Below are 18,838 nucleotides of genomic sequence, written 5' to 3' on the forward strand. Positions count from 1 at the left end.
CTAATCAACAAAAAAAAAGTGCTACAGTACAATAAAGTGAATAAAGGATAAAAGACAGATGGCTTTTAAACATTTTTTTTGAATGCCCAGCTCCTCCTCACCCAAAAGGCAAATAGAGACTTAAACTGTAATCACATATTATTTTTCACCTGTCAGGTCATGAAGGTTGATAATACATTGTGCTGGCACTTGCACACATCACTGACATGAGTGGGTATTGGTACAACCTCTTTGGCACCCAACTTGGCAGTATCTCTCAACAGTTGTAAACGTACCTAACCTGGGACCTAGCAGTTCTAAGAATTTATTCTGCAGGTAGTGTACTTGCACCTGGGCAAGTTTGTGCAAGGAAGCACGTAAAAAGACTAATTGCAGCATTGCCTATAATTCTAAAAGATGAAAGACCATCTAAATGCCCATCAATAGGAAACCAGTTAAACTATGGGATAGCCATACACGGGAAATTCTGCAGCTGTTAAGAGGAATAAAGTAGATTTAATGTGGAGCTATTTCTAAGGTAGATCATTTAGCAGGAGAAAAATATGAAAAGTGTGTATAGTACTTTATCATTTTTTAAATAAAAAAGGGTGAGGAAATATGTGCATGTATTCTCACTTAGAATATTTCAAGAAATATACTTAGAAGCTGGGAATAGTGGTTTTGCCTGGAAAGAGGGATGTGGAATGAAGGACAGAGATGGGAAGACTTCCTTTATGCTGTATACTCTTTTGTACTGTTAGATATCTTTTACCATGTGTCTGTATTATCAATTCCAATTTAATATTTAAAGATTATTTTCTTATTAGACTTACTGTGATCTGTCATCATCTTTTTATTACCAGCCCTGCATTGTGCTGGCTCACACTTAGTTTGTGTTCTAGCCTCTTTCCTGATGAACTTTTATCTAAATGTTTTTCATTCGTTTGTAAAATATGTTTTGGAATTCTCAGTGTATCACTGAGCTATGGAATGCCGTATTTGACATGCAAATCTCTAGGGTAATACAGGCATTTTAAAGTCTCAAGAGTAAAAGAGAAATGAACAAAAAAAGTGACCTCTAACAAGACCCCTTACAATAAGATTATTTTCAATAATTGTAAGTTGTGATGCATTATACTTTGTATTAGTCTAAGATTTTTCCACAGAAAAAGTAGCTACTTACTGATTGTTTATTTCAATTGCAGCTCAGTGCGATTACAGTACAGAGAAGAAAAGCAGCCTCCATGATGAATCTGGAAAATATTTAAAAATATTCATAGTTCACTCACAGAACTTTATACTTGGGAAAGCTGTTGGACTAGAAGTTTATTAAAGTGGTAAAACCTGCATAGAATGGTTAAGGCTTGTGTCGTTTTGCATAAGCATTTTCCATTCTGTTTTGAGGGTTATTGGAAAACAGAACAGCTTCCTGTAAGTAAAGAAAAGGTAATCCTATATTGAGCTTCAGTAGAGAATAAAGCCAGCTGGGAAGAACTCATTGCCTTCATCAACGTGTCTATTTTTTAATTCCTCCTTTTTCCCTTGGAAGAGCGTAACAGTTTTCAAACTATGCTAATCATGAGAAAGAGTTTTAAGAAATTGCTTGAATTTTAATATTTCAGGTTCCAGAATTTGAGAATTTTACATCTGTTACTCGTAACTCATTTTTAAAGTTCCCAAGTATCCGTTTTATTATTAACTCATATGTAATAAATTATGCACTTTCTAAAATGATGCTGTCATGTATTTTATTTTATTTATTTTTTAATTATAAATTTATTTTTTATTTATTTGGTTGCATTGGGTCTTCGTTGCTGCACGCAGGCTTTCTCTAGTTGCAGCTAGCGAGGGCTACTCTGCCGTGCGCAGGCTTCTCATTGCAGTGGCTTCTCTTGTTGCGGAGCATGGGCTCTAGGCGCACGGGCTTCAGTAGTTGCGGTGCGTGGGCTCAGTAGTTGTGGCACATGGGCTTAGTTGCTTGTGGCACGTGGGATCTTCCCAGACCAGGGATTGAACCCATGTCCTCTGCATTGGCAGGCAGATTCTTAACCACTGCGCCACCAGGGAAGTCCCTGTCATGTATTTTAATGTAATAATTGTAGTGATTCACTTTTACCTTACACGATTTTCAGTATTTATCAAATATTGATATTTAAGAATTTGGGAAGGTTTTCATTTGCTTGGGGTTTTGGGGGTTTTATTTTGTTTGTTTTTGCTATTACTCAAAGCAGTATTAATCAAATGGAATCTTAAGTTCTGAGACTGCGTGGGCATTGAACTATTGCAGTCCTATTGATTTTCATAGATCCATGTAGTTAGTTACTGTCTGCTCCTAGTTTGAACGTGGTGTACCCTGCTTTCTGGTGATTAGGGTAGATGGGTTTGCATCTGGACAACAAGTTAGGAGACCGTTGCAGTAGTCCAGATAAAAAATAATGAGTTGAGTTTGAGGTGACTTGAAAACATGCCTGTGTAAATATCCAACCAGCAGTCAAAAAAAGTTTAGGACTGGTGCCAACAAATTGGGATAGTCACGAGGTCTTTGGCATGGAGCTGAGATTTGAAGCCGTGGAGTGTAGGGGCTTGCCTCTGGGCCTTATGTGATGTACTGACTACCTCTTCCCCTCCATTTCTCATGCTGTATCCCTGACGATGGCCTTCTTTATCTTCCATCATTACGTTATCCTCCCTCCCCACATAGGGTCTCCGCACATACTTTGCCACTTGCACATTCTTCAGATCACTACTCAGACAACACTGCCTCTGAGAGCCTCCAGACTGGGTTAGGTCCCCTTGTTGTACTGCTCTTAATATATGCTATATTTTTTTCCTGTATAGCACTTACCAAAATTTGTAAATAACTCTTTTTGAAATTTTTTTCTGTAATGTCATCTCCTCCCCAGCAGACTGCAAGCTCCTTGAGAGTAGGACTCATGTTTACTATCCTTCATCGTTGTATTCTTAGCCCTCTTCCTGGGACATGGAAGGTATTCAAAATTGTTTGTTCAAAAACTGAAAAAGAGTCTTTAAGGACAGGCCCTTAGAAAATGCCTTCGTTGGTTGAATGAGCTCAGGAAGAAGAGTCACTGGAGGAGACTGAATAGGAGCAGTGAGAGGCTGGTAACCAGGAGAACCCAAGATGACAGAAACTAAAGGACGGATGAAATCTGATCTTATAGGCAGGAGGGGGCAAATGGTTGCTAGTGTCAAATACAACGATGAGACCAAATAATACAGACATGACAGTTAAATGGTAGATAGGCGCTTAGCTTATTTCCATTTCTTAAAGAATTTGATTCTCTAAATTCCTTCCCATGTCATTCACAGACTGATTTCCATGTAATAAGAGTTATGTTCATATTTATGTTTATAGAATATAGTGTTTATTTTTTACAACTTTTAATTAGAGAAAATGTTAGAATTATATCCGACAAAAAAATGAGACTGTAAGAGAAAGCACTTCAGAAACTAACATTGCAGACAAATGAAATATAAGTATTATTACCCTGTTTTAAAAAGAAAATCTAACTTTCCAGACTTATTTCTTTAAGGTAAAATCTTTCAACATAGCACTTTCTCCAAACTTTGGCCAAAGGTACCTACTCTTGACATTTTAATACTAATAACCTCCCCCCTCCAGTTGGCTATCTTTCTTGAATACTTAGATATTCTCCAAGAAAAGGATAAGCTGCTAAATAAAATGCCGATAATAGGCCCTTCTGACCTCTGTTCAATTTGAAGAGACTTAAGCTGTTAGCAACAGAACTGAACGTGTATGGTTATTTTTCTTCCAGAAAAGTTTGTTAGCTAATGATTTCTAATGTAAAAATGTAGTAGCGTTTTTGACATTCCTCATATTGGTCAGTCTTAACTTCATTTACACAGACAGTAAGTATCATTTACTCTGTGAGCTTTATTTTAGGAGACAGGGGAAATGAATAGGAAAGGGAGAAAAGAAATGATATAAATCTGAAATTGGGGGTAACATAGCTAGTTCATTTTATTTATTTGTGTTTCTATATCGTGTCTCCCTGAGGAAGAAAAGAGATATGATTACCTCTTCTTCACTTTGTATACAAATATGCAAATTGGGGCAGCCAACAATCTTCTAATTTCTCCTCTGGTGTGAGAACTATGGGAGAACATTAGTAACAATTCAGTCATTCGTTTATTCAGCAAATATGAATATTTCATAGCTGCACAGTCTGCCAAGCCAACTCAGACAAACCAAGGAAGAGCGAAAATACACTTTTAAACATTTTATTATAAATTCTGTTCTTTAACCATAATGTGTTTTATCAATTTTTCCAAAATAAATCTGTAATAAGCTTTTTTTTTTGTAAACCTCTTAATCAAAAATAATGACTAATTTTTTTAGCTTACTTTAAAATGTATGTATACATATAGATATGTATACAGAGAGGAGACAGACACTGCAACCACCCCAGTGTTGCCTATGAAATCTGTCCCCTACCAACTTTGTTTTTTTTTTCCTTAATTTTTTTTGGCTGTGCATTCAGGATCCAGCATTCAGGATCCTAATTCCCCAACCAGGGATCGAACCTGTGCCCCCTGCAGTGGAAGCACAGAATCTTTTTTTTTTTTTTTTAATTTATTTATTGTATTTATTTTTGACTGCATTGGGTCTTTGTTGCTACGCGCGGGCTTTCTCTAGTTGCAGCGAGTGGGGGCCACTCTTTGTTGCGGTGCGCGGGCTTCTCGTTGCAGTGGCTTCTCCTGTTGCTGAGCACGGGCTCTAGGTGCACTGGCTTCAGTAGTTGTGACGCACGGGCTTAGTCGCTCCACGGCATGTGGGATCTTCCCGGACCAGGGCTCGAACCCGTGTCCCCTGCAGCGGCAGGCAGATTCTCAACCACTGCGCCACCAGGGAAGCCCCAAAGCACGCAATCTTAACTGGACCGCCAGAGGAGTCCTCACTACCAGCTGTTAAAGCGTAAAAAATGTGTAGCTTTTTTGACAGCATTAATGTTCTTAGTATTTACATAAGGAAGAACCAAGTAAATATGTATATACTTAGATAACAAAAATCATAGGATGGAAAGACATTTTTAAAGTAATTTTTACAACATTGGCACCCACCCAACCACCAAGAAAAAAATCTACACTAAGTGGCCTTGTAGCCCAAGGGTTCACCACAAAAATTCACACGTGCCCCCACATGCCTGTAGACGCTCCCAGTGCACTAGCTCTAACCCTACACTTATTTCTTCCACTCAAAAAGTATTTTGGAATGTAAGCAAAGGAGAAAAACATTATAGAGATAACTTTGAACCTGCTCTAGTTTCTTCCTTTTTAAGTACATGGTCTTATAGCTCACTCCTTTATTTTTAGTGACAAATTACCAGTGTTACTGTGCACAGCTGTTGAAGTTCACTGGGGCGGGGAGGGCAGCTCCCTCTCCCTTGAGGTGGCCCAGTCCACGCTGCAACAGCCTTGACCACTAGAAAGTTCTTGCTGCTACTGAACTGAAATGTGTCTCCTCCCTTCGTTCTGCCTTGTACAACAGAGTAAGTCTAAACCATCTTCCACATGGCAGATCTTCAGCCTTTTAAAAGTAATTATCATGCTCTCCCTGTACTTAGTAAGCATCTCCATTTCCTCAGAGGACTTGGTTTTGAGTCCTTGCGCCAGCCAGTCACTGGTCTCTGAAAACATATATATCTTCTTTCACTCGTTCAATAGATATTTACGAGCCTCTTACTTTACACCAGGTATGCTTGGGATGCCTCAGTCTTATGCCCAGAGCCAAACATCATTTTCAGGGTATAAACTATTAATTCCCTTGTTCTGGATCGTGACTGGGAATGGTGGGGAGAGGGTAAGTGATACCTGCCCAAGGAGGGGGGGAGGACAGCTTATTAGAATCTCCAGGGAACTGTGGCTTCACGGTACATACCCTTCCCCTTTCCCTCACCCCAAGAAGAGTGACATATTCTCTTACGGAAGCCTGCTTTGACAGTTACTGAGTTAGCGATTCAGGAAAATGTTCATATAATTTCTCATTAGTACTTAGGATGACAAAAAAAATGAGAATTACTGGTCTGGAGTCTACGCCTTCCATTAATTCAGCTTAAAATCATGTTAGCTTTTTTGGAAGTTGAATCACACTATTGGACAGGTATTGAGCATATTGTTGACTGAAATCTTAATTTTTTTTCTAAAGGTTTTGTTGCTAAGCCAGATCTTTGCCCCAGAAGTTGGACTGGTCATTTATTGCTTTTCATTATATTATTACAGCGTGCTGAGGTCATTTTACCTCCTAATTCTGTCATCCAGTTTGTTACCTATAAGCATAGGAACTGTGTCTAATTTTGTTTTATTGCTATATTTCTTGCATCCATGACAATTTTTTATTTACAGTGAATTCCATCTACAGCTTTGATAAACATGCCACCCGTATTTTCATGAAAATCACTGAAAAAATGAGAACTAGACAGATCTGAGTACAGTCAGTCTCTTCGAGCATACCAACCACCACCTCCCATGACGGGTTATAATCAGGACCCATGAGGCATGGTCAGTCAACCTGTTTTTAATCTAGCCCATATTGCTGCTTCCACACTATCATAAAAACATCAAGAAAGACCTAGGCTTCTGCCTAGGAAAGTTCATTTATGCTGCGACTGTCATACTTCCCAGACCTAATCTAGTAATCCTGTCCGAGAAGACAAGTTAGATGGGTTTCTTCTTAGTAAATCCATGTAGCATCCTAGTAATCACTGCTTGTTCCTTTTACGTTTATTTAAAACCCTTTCGGTCCTTTAGTATGGCATCGTGGAAACTCTCGGTCACAATTTTTATCCTTTTTTCAAAGAATAAGAAAGCCATCAGATCATAATATGATGTATGAGGAAATCTGTTGGCACTTAGATCTGTGAAGATTAAAAATATGAGACTAGGATTTCCTGTCATGTGAACTGTGTTCTAGGGGATAAGGGAGAATGAGAGTAGCTACAGTCATGTTTCTGCAAATAACCAAAAGGATCCATTGGAGAATCTTCCCCTGGATCTACAGTAACCATGCTGATCTGTATTAATGTGTATTTATTGAGCACCTACCTTATACAAGCATTGTGCTAGCATTTTGCATTTATTATCTTGTATAATCCAACAACCCTGCTAGGTAGGTGTTGCTGTTAGGTCGGTGTTGCTGCTAGGTCGGCGTTGTCATTCCTTTTCTGAAGATATAAGGTGTCATAAAAGTTAAACACCTGGCCCAGGGTCACAGAGATGGAAAGTAGCACTGCAGGCTTTCAAACCAGGTCTCTCCAACACCAGATTCCTTCTGCCAACACTGCATCCTTAGAGTCTGTGGAATTTGTGCTTTTGACATCTCTCCCATTTGCTGACAGTGACCGAGCAGTCGCCTCTACAGGTTCTCTGAGTGCCCCCGGGGTTTTTTTGTTTGTTTTTGTTTTTTACATTTATTGTGCACTTCACTTCTATTATTATTACATTGTAACATATAATGAAATAATTATACAACTCACCATAATGCAGAATCAGTGAGAGCCCTGAGCTTGTTTTCCTGCAACTAGATGGTCCCATCTTGGGGGGGATGGGAGACAGTGACACCGATGTGTGTTGCTTATGTCCAGTCTACTCTGTGATCTCGTTTTGGTCGCCGTCACTGCAGAAAACCCTGCTTCACAGAGATAGGATGTTGGAAACGAAAGCAGGCTTTTCAGTGCTTTTGTGGCAACATCAGGATATTCCGCCATGACTTTAATTCAGAACGTATGGAGATTTGAAGTTGTCTCAAACATACTTTTAAGGCCACCGTGATTTGCGATCTCAAGCAGTGGATCCTCTTCTAGCACGGACAAAGTCGATTCACCTGGCTTATTCACAGATGGGTCGCAGATCCATTCCTTCCCAGTTTGGGGTCTTTTGTGGTTGGGAAGTAGTGCTCAAAGTCTTTGGAAAGCTGAGATAGGTGATCATGCACCAGCTGGGAGAAAGAAGGCCCTGGCTTAGTCTCTTTCAAAATCTCTGCTAATGTTTGAAACATGTCAAAAATCCCAGTGTTCACACGTCTTCTCTTATACACAGAGGTGAGATGTCTTTCTAAAGGTAGATCACTGGCCAGAGCTTTTGAGTTACAAGAGCCACTTCAAAGATTTCTTTTAGAAAAACAGTCACCACTGGCAGCACGTTTCAGTGGCACAGAATGGGTCACAAAACTTGCTTACTTGTGTGGCATATTCAACCTGCTCAACAAACTCAATCTGTCACTTCAGGGGAGAACAACAACTGTGTTCAAGTTGGCAGATAAAGTGATGGCATTCAAAGCCAAACTGGAATTATGGGTGCCCCGGGGTTTAATTCCTCTGCGTCACGAGGCTCGAACTCACTGTTAACAGCTCGGTACTCTCAAACAAGTGCTTCACCCTAGACTTCAGGTAACTCTTACTAGTGTCCATTCTTTCCTTTTCAGTTCAAGGATTCGTGTTCTTGATAGAAGATACAGACACAAAATAGGTTTTGAAAAATTCTGCGTTCACTTTTTCATGCATCAGCCTTATTGTAACGATTCAGAGCTGCGACCGAGTCTTTCTTTGCCTTTTCTGACTCTGACTCTAACCCAAAAAGCCCTTTTGGTTATCAAATTATATGCATTACATAGAAAACTTCCTAAGAAAAGCATCTTCATATCTAGTGGGATTTGGGTATTTTTTCAAACCTTGAAAAGAAATTGGCCATCACCTAAAAAGTCAAGTAACTTTAGTGAAAAATACAGATCTAAGCAAAGGAAGTTATATAAATTAGTGGGTTACCTCCTTTAAAGGTTTCCAGATTTCTTTTTTTTTTTTGATTGCCTTATAAAGCTTTCTTTTTTTTCAATTGAAGTACAGTTGATGTACAGCATTATGTTACAAGTGTACCATATAGTGATTCACAGTGTTTAAAGGTTATAAGTTATAAAATATTGGCTATATTCCCCATGTTGTACAATATATCCTTGCAGCCTATTTTATATGTAATAGTTTGTACCTCCTAATCTTCTACCACTACAATGCCCCTCTTCCCTTCCCTCTCCCCACTGGTAACCATTAGTTTATTCTCTATATCAGTAAGTCTCCTTCTTTGTTATATTCACCAGTGTGTTGTATTTTTTTAGATTCCATATATAACTGATATCATACAGTATTTGTCTTTCTCTGTCTGACTTATTTTACTTGGCATAATACCCTCCAAGTCTATTCATGTTGTTGCAAATGGCAAGATTTCTTTTCTTTTTCATGGCTGAATAGTATTCCATTGTGTGTGTGTGTGTGTGTGTGTGTGTGTGTATACACACATACGTGTGTCTGTCTATATATATATATATATATATATATATCTCCTTTATCCATTCATCTGTTGATGGACACTTAGGTTGCTTCCATGTCCTGCCTGTTGTAAATAATGCTGCTATGAACATTGAGGGTGCATGTGTCTTTTTGAATTAAGAGTTTTCGTCTTTTCCAGTTATATGCCCAGGAGTGGAATTGCAGCATCATATGGTAGCTCTATTTTTAGTTTTTTAAGGACCATCCAAACTGTCTTCCACAGTAGGGAATTTACATTCCTACCAACCACATCCTTGCCGACATTTGTTATTTGTGTTCTTTTTGATGATGGCCATTCTGACAGGTGTGAGGTGATACGGCATTGTGGTTTTGATTTGCACTTCCCTCATGATTAGCAGTGTTGAATATCTTTTCCTGTGGCTGTTGGCCGTCTGCATTTCCTCTTTGGAAAAATGTCTATTCAGGTCTTCTGCACATTTTTTAATCAGGTTTTTTTTTTTTTTGATGTTGAGTTATATGAACTGTTTATATATTTTGGATATTAACCCCTTATCAGCCATATCATTTGCAAATATCTTCTCCCATTCAGTAGGTTGTCTTTTCATTTCGTTTATGGTTTCCTTTGCTATGCAAAAGCTTTTAAGTTTAATTAGGTCCTATTTGTTTATTTTTGGTTTTATTTCCTTTGCTTTAGGAGACAGATCCCAAAAAAAAAAATACTGACAGATTTCTTTAATAAGTGGTGACAATTTCACCAAAAAAAATTTACCAAATATCTACCAAAAAATAATAAATATGTTAAATTGTGTTTAGCAATTATAAAGTGGTTGGTACTATATTATATGATTTTCCTGTGTCGAAATAAGCATGGTATTTTAAAGCGAGGTATTTGAAAGGTATTTACTTACTTTGAGTATTTGGGACTCTTTGAGGCAAAGATATGACCACAAGCATTTGACATGAAAAAGAGAAGCTCAAATGATTCAAACGGTAAAGCTGGAGCAGAGCCAAAATGAACAAGAAAAGAAGGAAGGCACCTCTGAGGCTGCTCCATGGAGGAAGGAAACACCAGAGGAAAAGATTTGCTTCATGAAGAAATGGCCTCACGCTGATGATAATCTGGAAATTAAGCCATCAGCCAGATTAATAGGTAAAATAACCATAATTAACCCATAATTATAAACGTGCTATTTAGAACTCAGCCGTATATAAGCCAAGTAGTAGTGAGAGTATCAGGATACATTAGTGATACATTAGGAATGATGGTATACATTTTTTTTCTTTTATCTTTGCTATTTAATTTGCTTGACTTATTTATAAAAGCTAACCAGATTTATTATACTTTATATCACAAAAATACTGATTTGAAGGTTTTGCATAGCATGAGAGTTTTAAGGCATTAGTCCTAACTGCAGATTCATCGTCTAGAAACAATGTGATTTTAAATAATTCTCTTTAACTTTCCAGGTAACGTGTCAGGATATAGAGAAATTTATTCTTTGAGTTCTTGATAGCAGTGCTGTTTTTTATCATAGACGTATATTTTATATCTGTAAATACGTGTGTGCGTGTGTGTTACATAAATGTATAGGACACTAAATTAACTAATTCCATTCTCCCTAGAAGAAGGCAGGGACTAACTGACTACAAGCCAACGATATTGCTCTTTATCCATTAGGTTATGTTCATAGTCATTCAAGCAGTATATTAACATAATATTTTAAACCAAGGGAATTAGCTTTACTTTACAGAAATTCGTTGAACTGAAAGTTCACATGTATACTCCTCCGTATACTCAAAAACACATGAACTACTTTATGTGAACTCTTTTTGTATTCTGAGAGGCAGCAGGGCCCAGGGGGCTTAGTTGCAGCCTGGCTAGGATTGACGCCCAGCTCTACCACCTACTGAGCTTGAGCAAATTACTTAATTTCTGTGCCTCTGTTTCCTCATCTGCAGACAGATAATCGTGCCTTCCCCACATGCTGCGAGGCTCAAACAAATTAACACGCATAAAATACCAAGCAGTGCTTTTGCCATTTGATAAGCCTTTTGTAATCATGCACAGAAGCCTGGAGGTTCTCTGACGAGCTTATGGAATAACAAAGCCAGTTTTTATTGTGGAAGTTATCACTACGGAGATAGCACTGGCAAGACCGCAGCTAACTGGGAGCAGTGATTGATTTCAGCAAGACTTGAACCAAGGAAACCAGGTAAGAGGCTGCTGTGATAATCCAGGCAAGAAATGATGAGGCTTGAACACTATATGGCAAGCGGTAGTGGGATTAAGAGAAGCAAAAGTTGCTGAAGAGATACTACGTATAATACATAGATCTAGATCAGCATTTGGCTACAGGAGTTGAAGAAATAAGAACAGGTTCCAGGCTTGGTTGGCATTCTCTTAAGGCAGGATATAGAAAAGGATGAGTTCCAAAATCTCAAGCACCTGCATACATCAAAGAGGAAACGCCCAACAAGCAGTCCACCAGAACTCAGGAAAAGCTGGATTGCAGCAGCATCGAACTTAGCAGCACAGGGAATGGTCAAAGTCAAGGAAGTAGATAACAGATTTGCTTTTACCCTCTTTTTCAATCAAAGGTCTATTCTGCCCCGGACTGGAGCACATCATCTAAGGCAGTTCTGAGCACTGAAGGGAAATCATATTGAAGATTTCAACCTTGAAGTTAATTGCGAAGTTTGCTGCAGACGGCGAATGTTTCAAAGGTAGAAACCGTTTTCTAAGTGACCTGGCTAAAAACACATACACGAGGGCTTCCCTGGTGGCGCAGTGGTTGGGAGTCTGCCTTCCGATGCAGAGGACGCGGGTTCGTGCCCCGGTCCGGGAGGATCCCACATGCCGCGGAGCGGCTGGGCTCGTGAGCTGTGGCCGCTGAGCCTGCGCGTCCGGAGCCTGTGCTCTGCAACGGGAGAGGCCACAGCAGTGAGAGGCCCGCGTACTACAAAAAAAAAAAAAAAAAAAAAAAAACACATACACGAGTCCCCGGTGCCACGTTTCCCATCACATGTTGCAGAATTGCCAGCAATAGGCCCTATCCTCTGGCTCCTGGGGACTTAATTTCCCTAGAGAACTATCGTGGTTATTCAACTTTAGACCTTGTAGGAAGAATCACAGTTATTTCTCTCTGGGGTCTTACTCAGAGCAAGCTATGTGGAAGTGAATAGTCACTAAGGAGGAACAAGGAGAAATAAACAAGCTTTTAGCCAAATGTATGAACAATTCATGTTTAGAAAAACTGGCCAAATTTTTACAAAAATTGTAAATTAGGGACTCTGTACCGCTACCCTGTTGTGACTCCTGTACATTGTAATCTACGTGAGAATATGTAACCCTCCCAGCTTTTTGCTGTTCCCAGCACAAAGGTGCATTTCATTATATGCTAATGCCTGCATGTAGGGGTTGAGTAAAGCCTGTTTCAGGCAGGGAGAACACCAAACTAGAAATTAGAACTAGGGCCTTGGCCCGGTCCCGCCAATGCCTAATGCTATGATCTTGGACGTGTCTTCTCTGTAGAATAGAGATACCTCTTCTTTGCCCTAATGTTCCAGAATTCTGTGATCAAAAGAATTTAATGAAACTGCGCCCTTTGAAAATTATTTTTTAAGAGCCTTATAAACAGTCTCCCTGTCATTCAGAAATAACCTTTTTTTTTTTTTTTTTGCCTCAGAAGGCTTATCAGTCAACATTATGTTGAAGAAGTCAGTGTCTTGTTCCTAATCATGAGAATAATAGCCAGACATTTACCAAATGCCTACTACGTGCTTTATATGAGATGCTCTATGAGCTGGCTTTAAATATCACAGCAACCCCAGGAAGATAGTAGGATGTCACTGTCCTTTCACAGAAGGGAAAATTGAGGCTTATAAAGGTTAGGTGACTTGGCAAAGGTCACACGGCTGGTGAACTGTACTTCAGCCTCTAAACCCAGGTGTCTGCAACCCTAATGTGTAAGTTGCTTCAACTGGTTGTTTTCAGCTCTAAAACTGTATTCTGGAAAGAACTCCAGGTGGGGAACACTAAAATCAAACCATTATCATGTATCAGTGTCTCACCATCAAAGTTGAGCCAGAAAGCAGCCTTAGTGAATCTGTGCTCTTCCACAGTCTTGGTCATGTTCCCTGCAGTTCGCGTTCCTGATCTAAGCTGTGAGACTGTCGACATGTACCATCATGTGAGACACCACATACATATGCAGCTAAGTCATATACATCTAAATATTTAGCAAAACCAGATTTCAAGACACTCTAAAATGTACTGCAAAATGTACAGCATTTATTCACATACAGACAAAAAGGCACAAATTCTACTAAATAGTTCAACAAAAAAATACAGCTGTCCTCAACTAGTTTTATAAATACTTTCAAAAAGGGGGCAGAAATAAATACAGGATTGGGCCATGTAATATAAAATAGTCATCTCTACATATACTTTGTTTAATTCTGATTTTTAACTCTTCATGCACCTTTTTTTTTCTCAACTTTAGCTGAATGGACACCAAGCTAGGCACATAGTGAAAAATCCTCTGTACAAGGTTACAAATGTAATGACAAGTTGTTTGTCCATTTCAAAATAATTAAGATTTGTACACAACACATATAACCCTTCATTTAGATTTTGTGTTTATAACCTAACAAATGACATTCCAGGCAACTTTACAAAAGTTTAACTAGCCTACATTTTGACATAATACATTGATCATAATCAAAGATATTTCTTGGTCAGGATGCACAAGGAAAGATAGATAAAGCTTTAAAAAAAAAAAGAAAAGAAAAAGGAGGAGGAGAAGGAGAAAAGAAGAGCAAATGGTTCCGTACTCAGAGTGCAGGTGGGCAGGTTCGGCTGGCTGGTTGCCGCTCGTGCGGCCGCACGCGTACAGAGTTCCCAGCAGGACATGAAACTCACCCACTCACAGAGCTATCATTACACTGTGCCAGAGAAACTGAGCTCTGTACCATTTGCATTTCAAAGCAGGAATTAAAAGTGTGGGCTTTTTGTTTTGGGGTGTTTAGTTCTTGTGTGGGTTTTTTTTTTATTTTTATTTTTTGTTTTGTTTTGTTTTTGGTTCAGCATAACTTGGAACGTTTGAAAGCTTTTCAACCTAAATGTGGGGAAAAAACAGGTAAGGCATTATTTTTGCACAAAACTAGCATTCCTAATAGTGCAAATGAATCTGGTACCTCTTATAATGGTGAGAGGTCATACACTTAACTAGAATTAATTTAGATTTTCTTTTTATGGCTTGACAAATTATCCCTCTATATATTCTACTCTCACCCAGAGCTGTTGCTGTAGTCAAAAGATAACTGTAAATCGAGTCCACCTTCTCCTGTATCCAGCAAAAGGCTTTTTGCTCATATGCGAAAAAAAAAAAAAAAAAAAAAGATTTTTAAATTATGCCGAGTTAATGTACAACTTGGATTCATAAGAAACTTCTAGTATCTGTAGCAACAGTTTATCTGGACAACAGTCTTTGAAAAATGAGCCCCATAGCTCAAAAATAGTCAATCTAAAAACCTGGGTCATTCTTTCCCCTCCCCTGAATTAGCTACTAAAATGTATTCGAAAAGTTAAGACTTGGTTTGAAAAATGCCATACATACAATGGGGATGTATCAGATCCACTATTTGATCATCTGATAAAACTTGCATAGCAAGATGGAATTCAATAAGCCTTTTTCCTTGTTGACAATCGGCCGGAAGACTTGAAAGGTAACTACAGAACTCAAAGCATTACTCATTAAGTATCAGAATGTCCCTGCCACATGGAAACAAATGTATAAATGAATCAGGAATCTGAATACTGATATTAACAAACTAAAGGATAATTTAGGGGAAGTTGGGCTTGTTCCAAGTGCCCATAACTCTAAATCTCATTGCTACTTAAACTTTCCTTAAGTTTGATTCACAACTACATTGAATTCCAAAAAAAAATTAACAGGACCTTAACACTATCCACTGTCTTAATACATAATGCACTGCAACGAGTGCAAAAACAGAACATTGTACTCAAATTTAATGCTAAATTTATTATTGCTGATAACTTACTAGTTATTGCCGTTTGCAATTAGAAAGTCCAAGTTACGAACTAGAGCTTAGAACTCTGACTCCAGAAAACCTATTACACGTCAATCTCTTTCCTGTATAACCTTGGTCAATCAATGGTAAGAGGTTATCGCAACTTATTGCCTTTCTATTTTTTTTAAATATAACCTATTTTGCTTTTTGTTTTGTTTTGTTTTTCTTGTTTTTTGTTTTTTGTTTTTTTTTTTAAAGGAATCTGTTCATGTTGGAAGGCCGGATTCCCCAACATATGCACTAGTGGTCGGCTCTGGGAAATATGAGTCACCAGAGTCTGGAAGTTCATCACTTGAACTTGAATAGCCATTGTATTGTTGGAAGCCAGATGGCCAGTTTTTGCCAATGGCCAGCGAAATCCCAAGCTGGCCCAAAAGGCAGTGGTTAGGGAAGAGAAAGGTCAAAAGGACTGGTAAAGACGGGACCTCAACTGCCCTTTCTCACAGATGGAACTTTGTAATGGCTTCACCCTCCACCAGCCCTATATCCACAACACATTCAAGGGCTTCTGGCAGCAGGACCTTGCTTACATTTACCCTAAATCTCCAAGCTCCAGCGGCTCTACCCTGTCCCTTCAGATCTTCCAGTAATGACTTTTAAATTTTCTCTTCCCTCATCTGCTATATTTACACATGAATTCCCTAGAGTTACTGAAGCTTCAGAGCTACTGCCCGTATACTATAATGAAACAAAAACAGCCTTGTGGGCCAAAGTATAAATGTGATTTCAAGATCCACCACAGTCCTAGAAAATAAGTTTTATGGGCTATTAAATGGTACGTGAGCGTTTCTCAAGAACCATATCTGATTCTGTATATTCAGGTAACCAAGAGTTTGTGCTTTGGGAAGAATACAGAGGGCAGTAAAAACTCATGAGGCTTATTTAAAAGCCTTGCCCTCTTTAGAAACTTAATAATTCATCCATTCTTATTTTAGTGTTTAATTCAGCCTCTAGTCTTAGCAGTGTCTTACGGTTACAATCTAACTCTTGTGTTTCCTCAACAAGTTGCAAATAACACACTTCTCACAACAATGATTTATAAGTGACTCAAAAAAAAAAAAATTCAATCTGAATTGCAAGTAAATGTGTTTGTGCAGCTCAGGAGTGACGGGTTTCTGCTCGTCCCCCGTGTCTGAACTCTCGCCTACCCCGTGACAAGCCCGTGGTGCTCCCAAGCCATCTCTGCTTCATCAAGAGGCCAAAATGCTTCTCCTGATAATGTCTGTCCTCCTGTTAATGGTGCTGCTGGCATGTATACATTTCTTTTCTGATGCCTCGCTCTCTGAGTCACTCATCTCTACATCAGGGACGTACCCGTCATTCTCGTTGTCAGATTTCAACTTGCTCTTTGCCCTCTCCTTGGCTGGAACTCGGCCTAAGCCCAAATAGGGGTAGTCTGAGTGCTGGTGGCAGGCCCCCTCGTGGGCCTCTCCCTGCTGCTGCCGTTCCCCCTTCTTTGGAATCCGGAATCCTCCCCAGTTTTTCACTGGGCTGGCAGGTGTTGTAGGCACTTTGACTGCAGTCTGGTTATAGTTTACTTTGATTAGGGAGCCGTTGCACTTGGGCACCGTCTCTTTCCTCGTGCCGGGTGCTGACTGCCCCACTCCAGGGGAGGTGGCAGCTCTTGTGTTGTCCACATGCCTCTGGGACATGTCTGTGGACCTGAGAGGCTTGTGACTCTGTTTGAAAGGTCTGTCCTTCAAGTCTCCCTTACCAAGATCACAATGAAAACGATGGTCTCTTCTGTTCCCGTGGTCTGGCATCACCACACCATTTTTCTGTTGTGCTGATATGAGACGTGCTTCTGCAAAGGTCTTTTCAAAACTCAAAAAGCTCTCTGGGACCACCATCCCCTCCCTTCTACTGCCCAGGTCTGGCTGCTTTAGCAGGGTTTTGCCTTCACTCCCAGCACTGTTCTGCAATGGATCTCGCTTATGGGGCTTTTTCATCGAGTGAACCAAGGAAGTACCCATTTGCTTCCTGAAGAACGCAGAATGCCACTTCAAGTCCTCTATCTTGGGGGCATCGGGGCCCACAGAAGGGCTGTTAAACAGAAGCATGTTTTCCAGTGATGAGGAGGAAGAAGAAGGCGGCGCACCTACGAACACAAAAACCACACGTCAAGGAAAGTTACAGCAGAGGCATATCCAGAACAATAAAATTCCAGACCCTCAGCAGGGCCTTCCCACCCAACAGTAAAACACACAGCCACCCACTTTGTACAAGTTCGGTATTTACAGTAAAGGTAATTACCTGCCGTGAAATCTGGATACTCAATATCCTCTATTTTCTAAAACAGCTTAAGTTCATGTACTTTTTCATGAAACAATGTCTTTTCAAGGAATACATTTTCCGTCAAACAAAATAACTGATCTGATTTTCAAATGGGATTTCACTGCGGAATCCGTCTGCGGTGAAGCAAGCACTGCTTCCACCCGGTCTCAGAGCAGCGCCTGCCAAGAGCTGCCACCTGCCACGCCTACAGACGGGGGGTGGGGGGGGGGAGGTGAGGGTGGGGGGTCTGGGGGGACTGGGGCTTTTAAGGTTCTTTCTCCAAATTATCTACACCCTCACAGCACGACATGGCTATGATGAGGATAAATACACGTCAATTGTGAAATGAATAAAGGAAGGTGTTTGTTTGAAATCGTTCTTGACACAGAGTACGTCTGTTTACTCTCATATGTAAAACCCATTTGTGGAATTAAACTGAATTGCCATCCAACACAAGGATAAGTTAAATTGGTGTTTTTCAAACATTTCTGAGGCAAATCACAGTAAGAACTAAGTTTCACAATGTAACCCAGTAAAAGCTCACTTTTCCTGCAATCATATTAGCCTTCATGGCCTGATAGGCACTCTGACAGTTTCTGTTCTATCTCACTTGTTTTAATGCTAGTGATGACCTGCTAAATTAATCTCACAACCCGATAATAAACTGTAACCCTCAGTTTGAAAACTACAGGGTGAATTCATAACATACTAGAGTTCATCAGAAGGACCACGTTCCTGCAAGAGCCTCCAGAGCACCTACAAAGAGCAGTTTTCATGTTTCCTGAGTTATGAACCACCAGGAAAACAAGGTTCCACCCCAGAGTAGCAGGCAGGAGCCCATGTGAGAGTTTAACTGCTGAGCGGAAACGGACACTGCACGTAAACAGAACAGAGCTAGCAACTCTAAACGTAAAATTATCATGACCGTAGGTAGGGGAGGTTGTTTTACAATCTGCTGGTTTAGAAATGGCTGCTTTCTCAGTAATCAAACTCAGGGTCAACCATCACGCCACACGTATTGTTTCTTTTATGTAGTCACCTAATGTGGGAAAATAGGAAGGTAAGAGGGGCTATTTTCCAAGCTCTGATTTCTCTCCTGACTTGGGATCCATGTCTCTGAAGGGCCTCTGACTCTCATAAGTATTGTCTCCACTGAGGACACTCATCCAGCAGAAGGG

The 18,838-nt window shown here is 39.8% G+C and overlaps 2 protein-coding genes across 13 annotated transcripts in view; one reads left to right on the forward strand and one right to left on the reverse strand.

Moving 5' to 3' along the window:
* Positions 1-14,085, forward strand: part of SCLT1 (sodium channel and clathrin linker 1) — a 268,143-nt gene extending 254,058 nt beyond the window's left edge. The window contains exons 21-23 of one of the 3 annotated variants that reach the window (XR_016393195.1): positions 1,185-10,443; positions 11,253-11,506; positions 11,892-14,085. Coding sequence is in view for 1 of the 3 variants with exons in the window: in XM_022556932.2 (XP_022412640.1) it covers positions 1,185-1,247 (63 nt within the window). In the remaining 2 variants the exon portion in view is untranslated. Of the gene's footprint in view, positions 1-1,184 lie in introns of all 3 variants that reach the window. The other 2 variants (XR_016393194.1, XM_022556932.2) reach the window with 2 other exon arrangements.
* JADE1 (jade family PHD finger 1) overlaps positions 13,563-18,838 on the reverse strand; it is a 57,414-nt gene continuing 52,138 nt past the window's right edge. For 9 of the 10 annotated variants that reach the window (XM_022556914.3, XM_022556915.2, XM_022556916.2 and 6 more), the window contains one exon: positions 14,300-17,484. In XM_022556914.3, the coding sequence (XP_022412622.1) occupies positions 16,577-17,484 (908 nt within the window). In that variant the 3' untranslated portion in view covers positions 14,300-16,576. Of the gene's footprint in view, positions 17,485-18,838 lie in introns of all 10 variants that reach the window. The other variant, XM_089911504.1, reaches the window with a different exon arrangement.

This window comes from Delphinapterus leucas, chromosome 5 (assembly GCF_059928025.1).
Source record: "Delphinapterus leucas isolate spDelLeu-1000000601 "Yukka" chromosome 5, BTC_Dleu_Yukka2, whole genome shotgun sequence".
Classification (NCBI taxonomy): domain Eukaryota; kingdom Metazoa; phylum Chordata; class Mammalia; order Artiodactyla; family Monodontidae; genus Delphinapterus; species Delphinapterus leucas.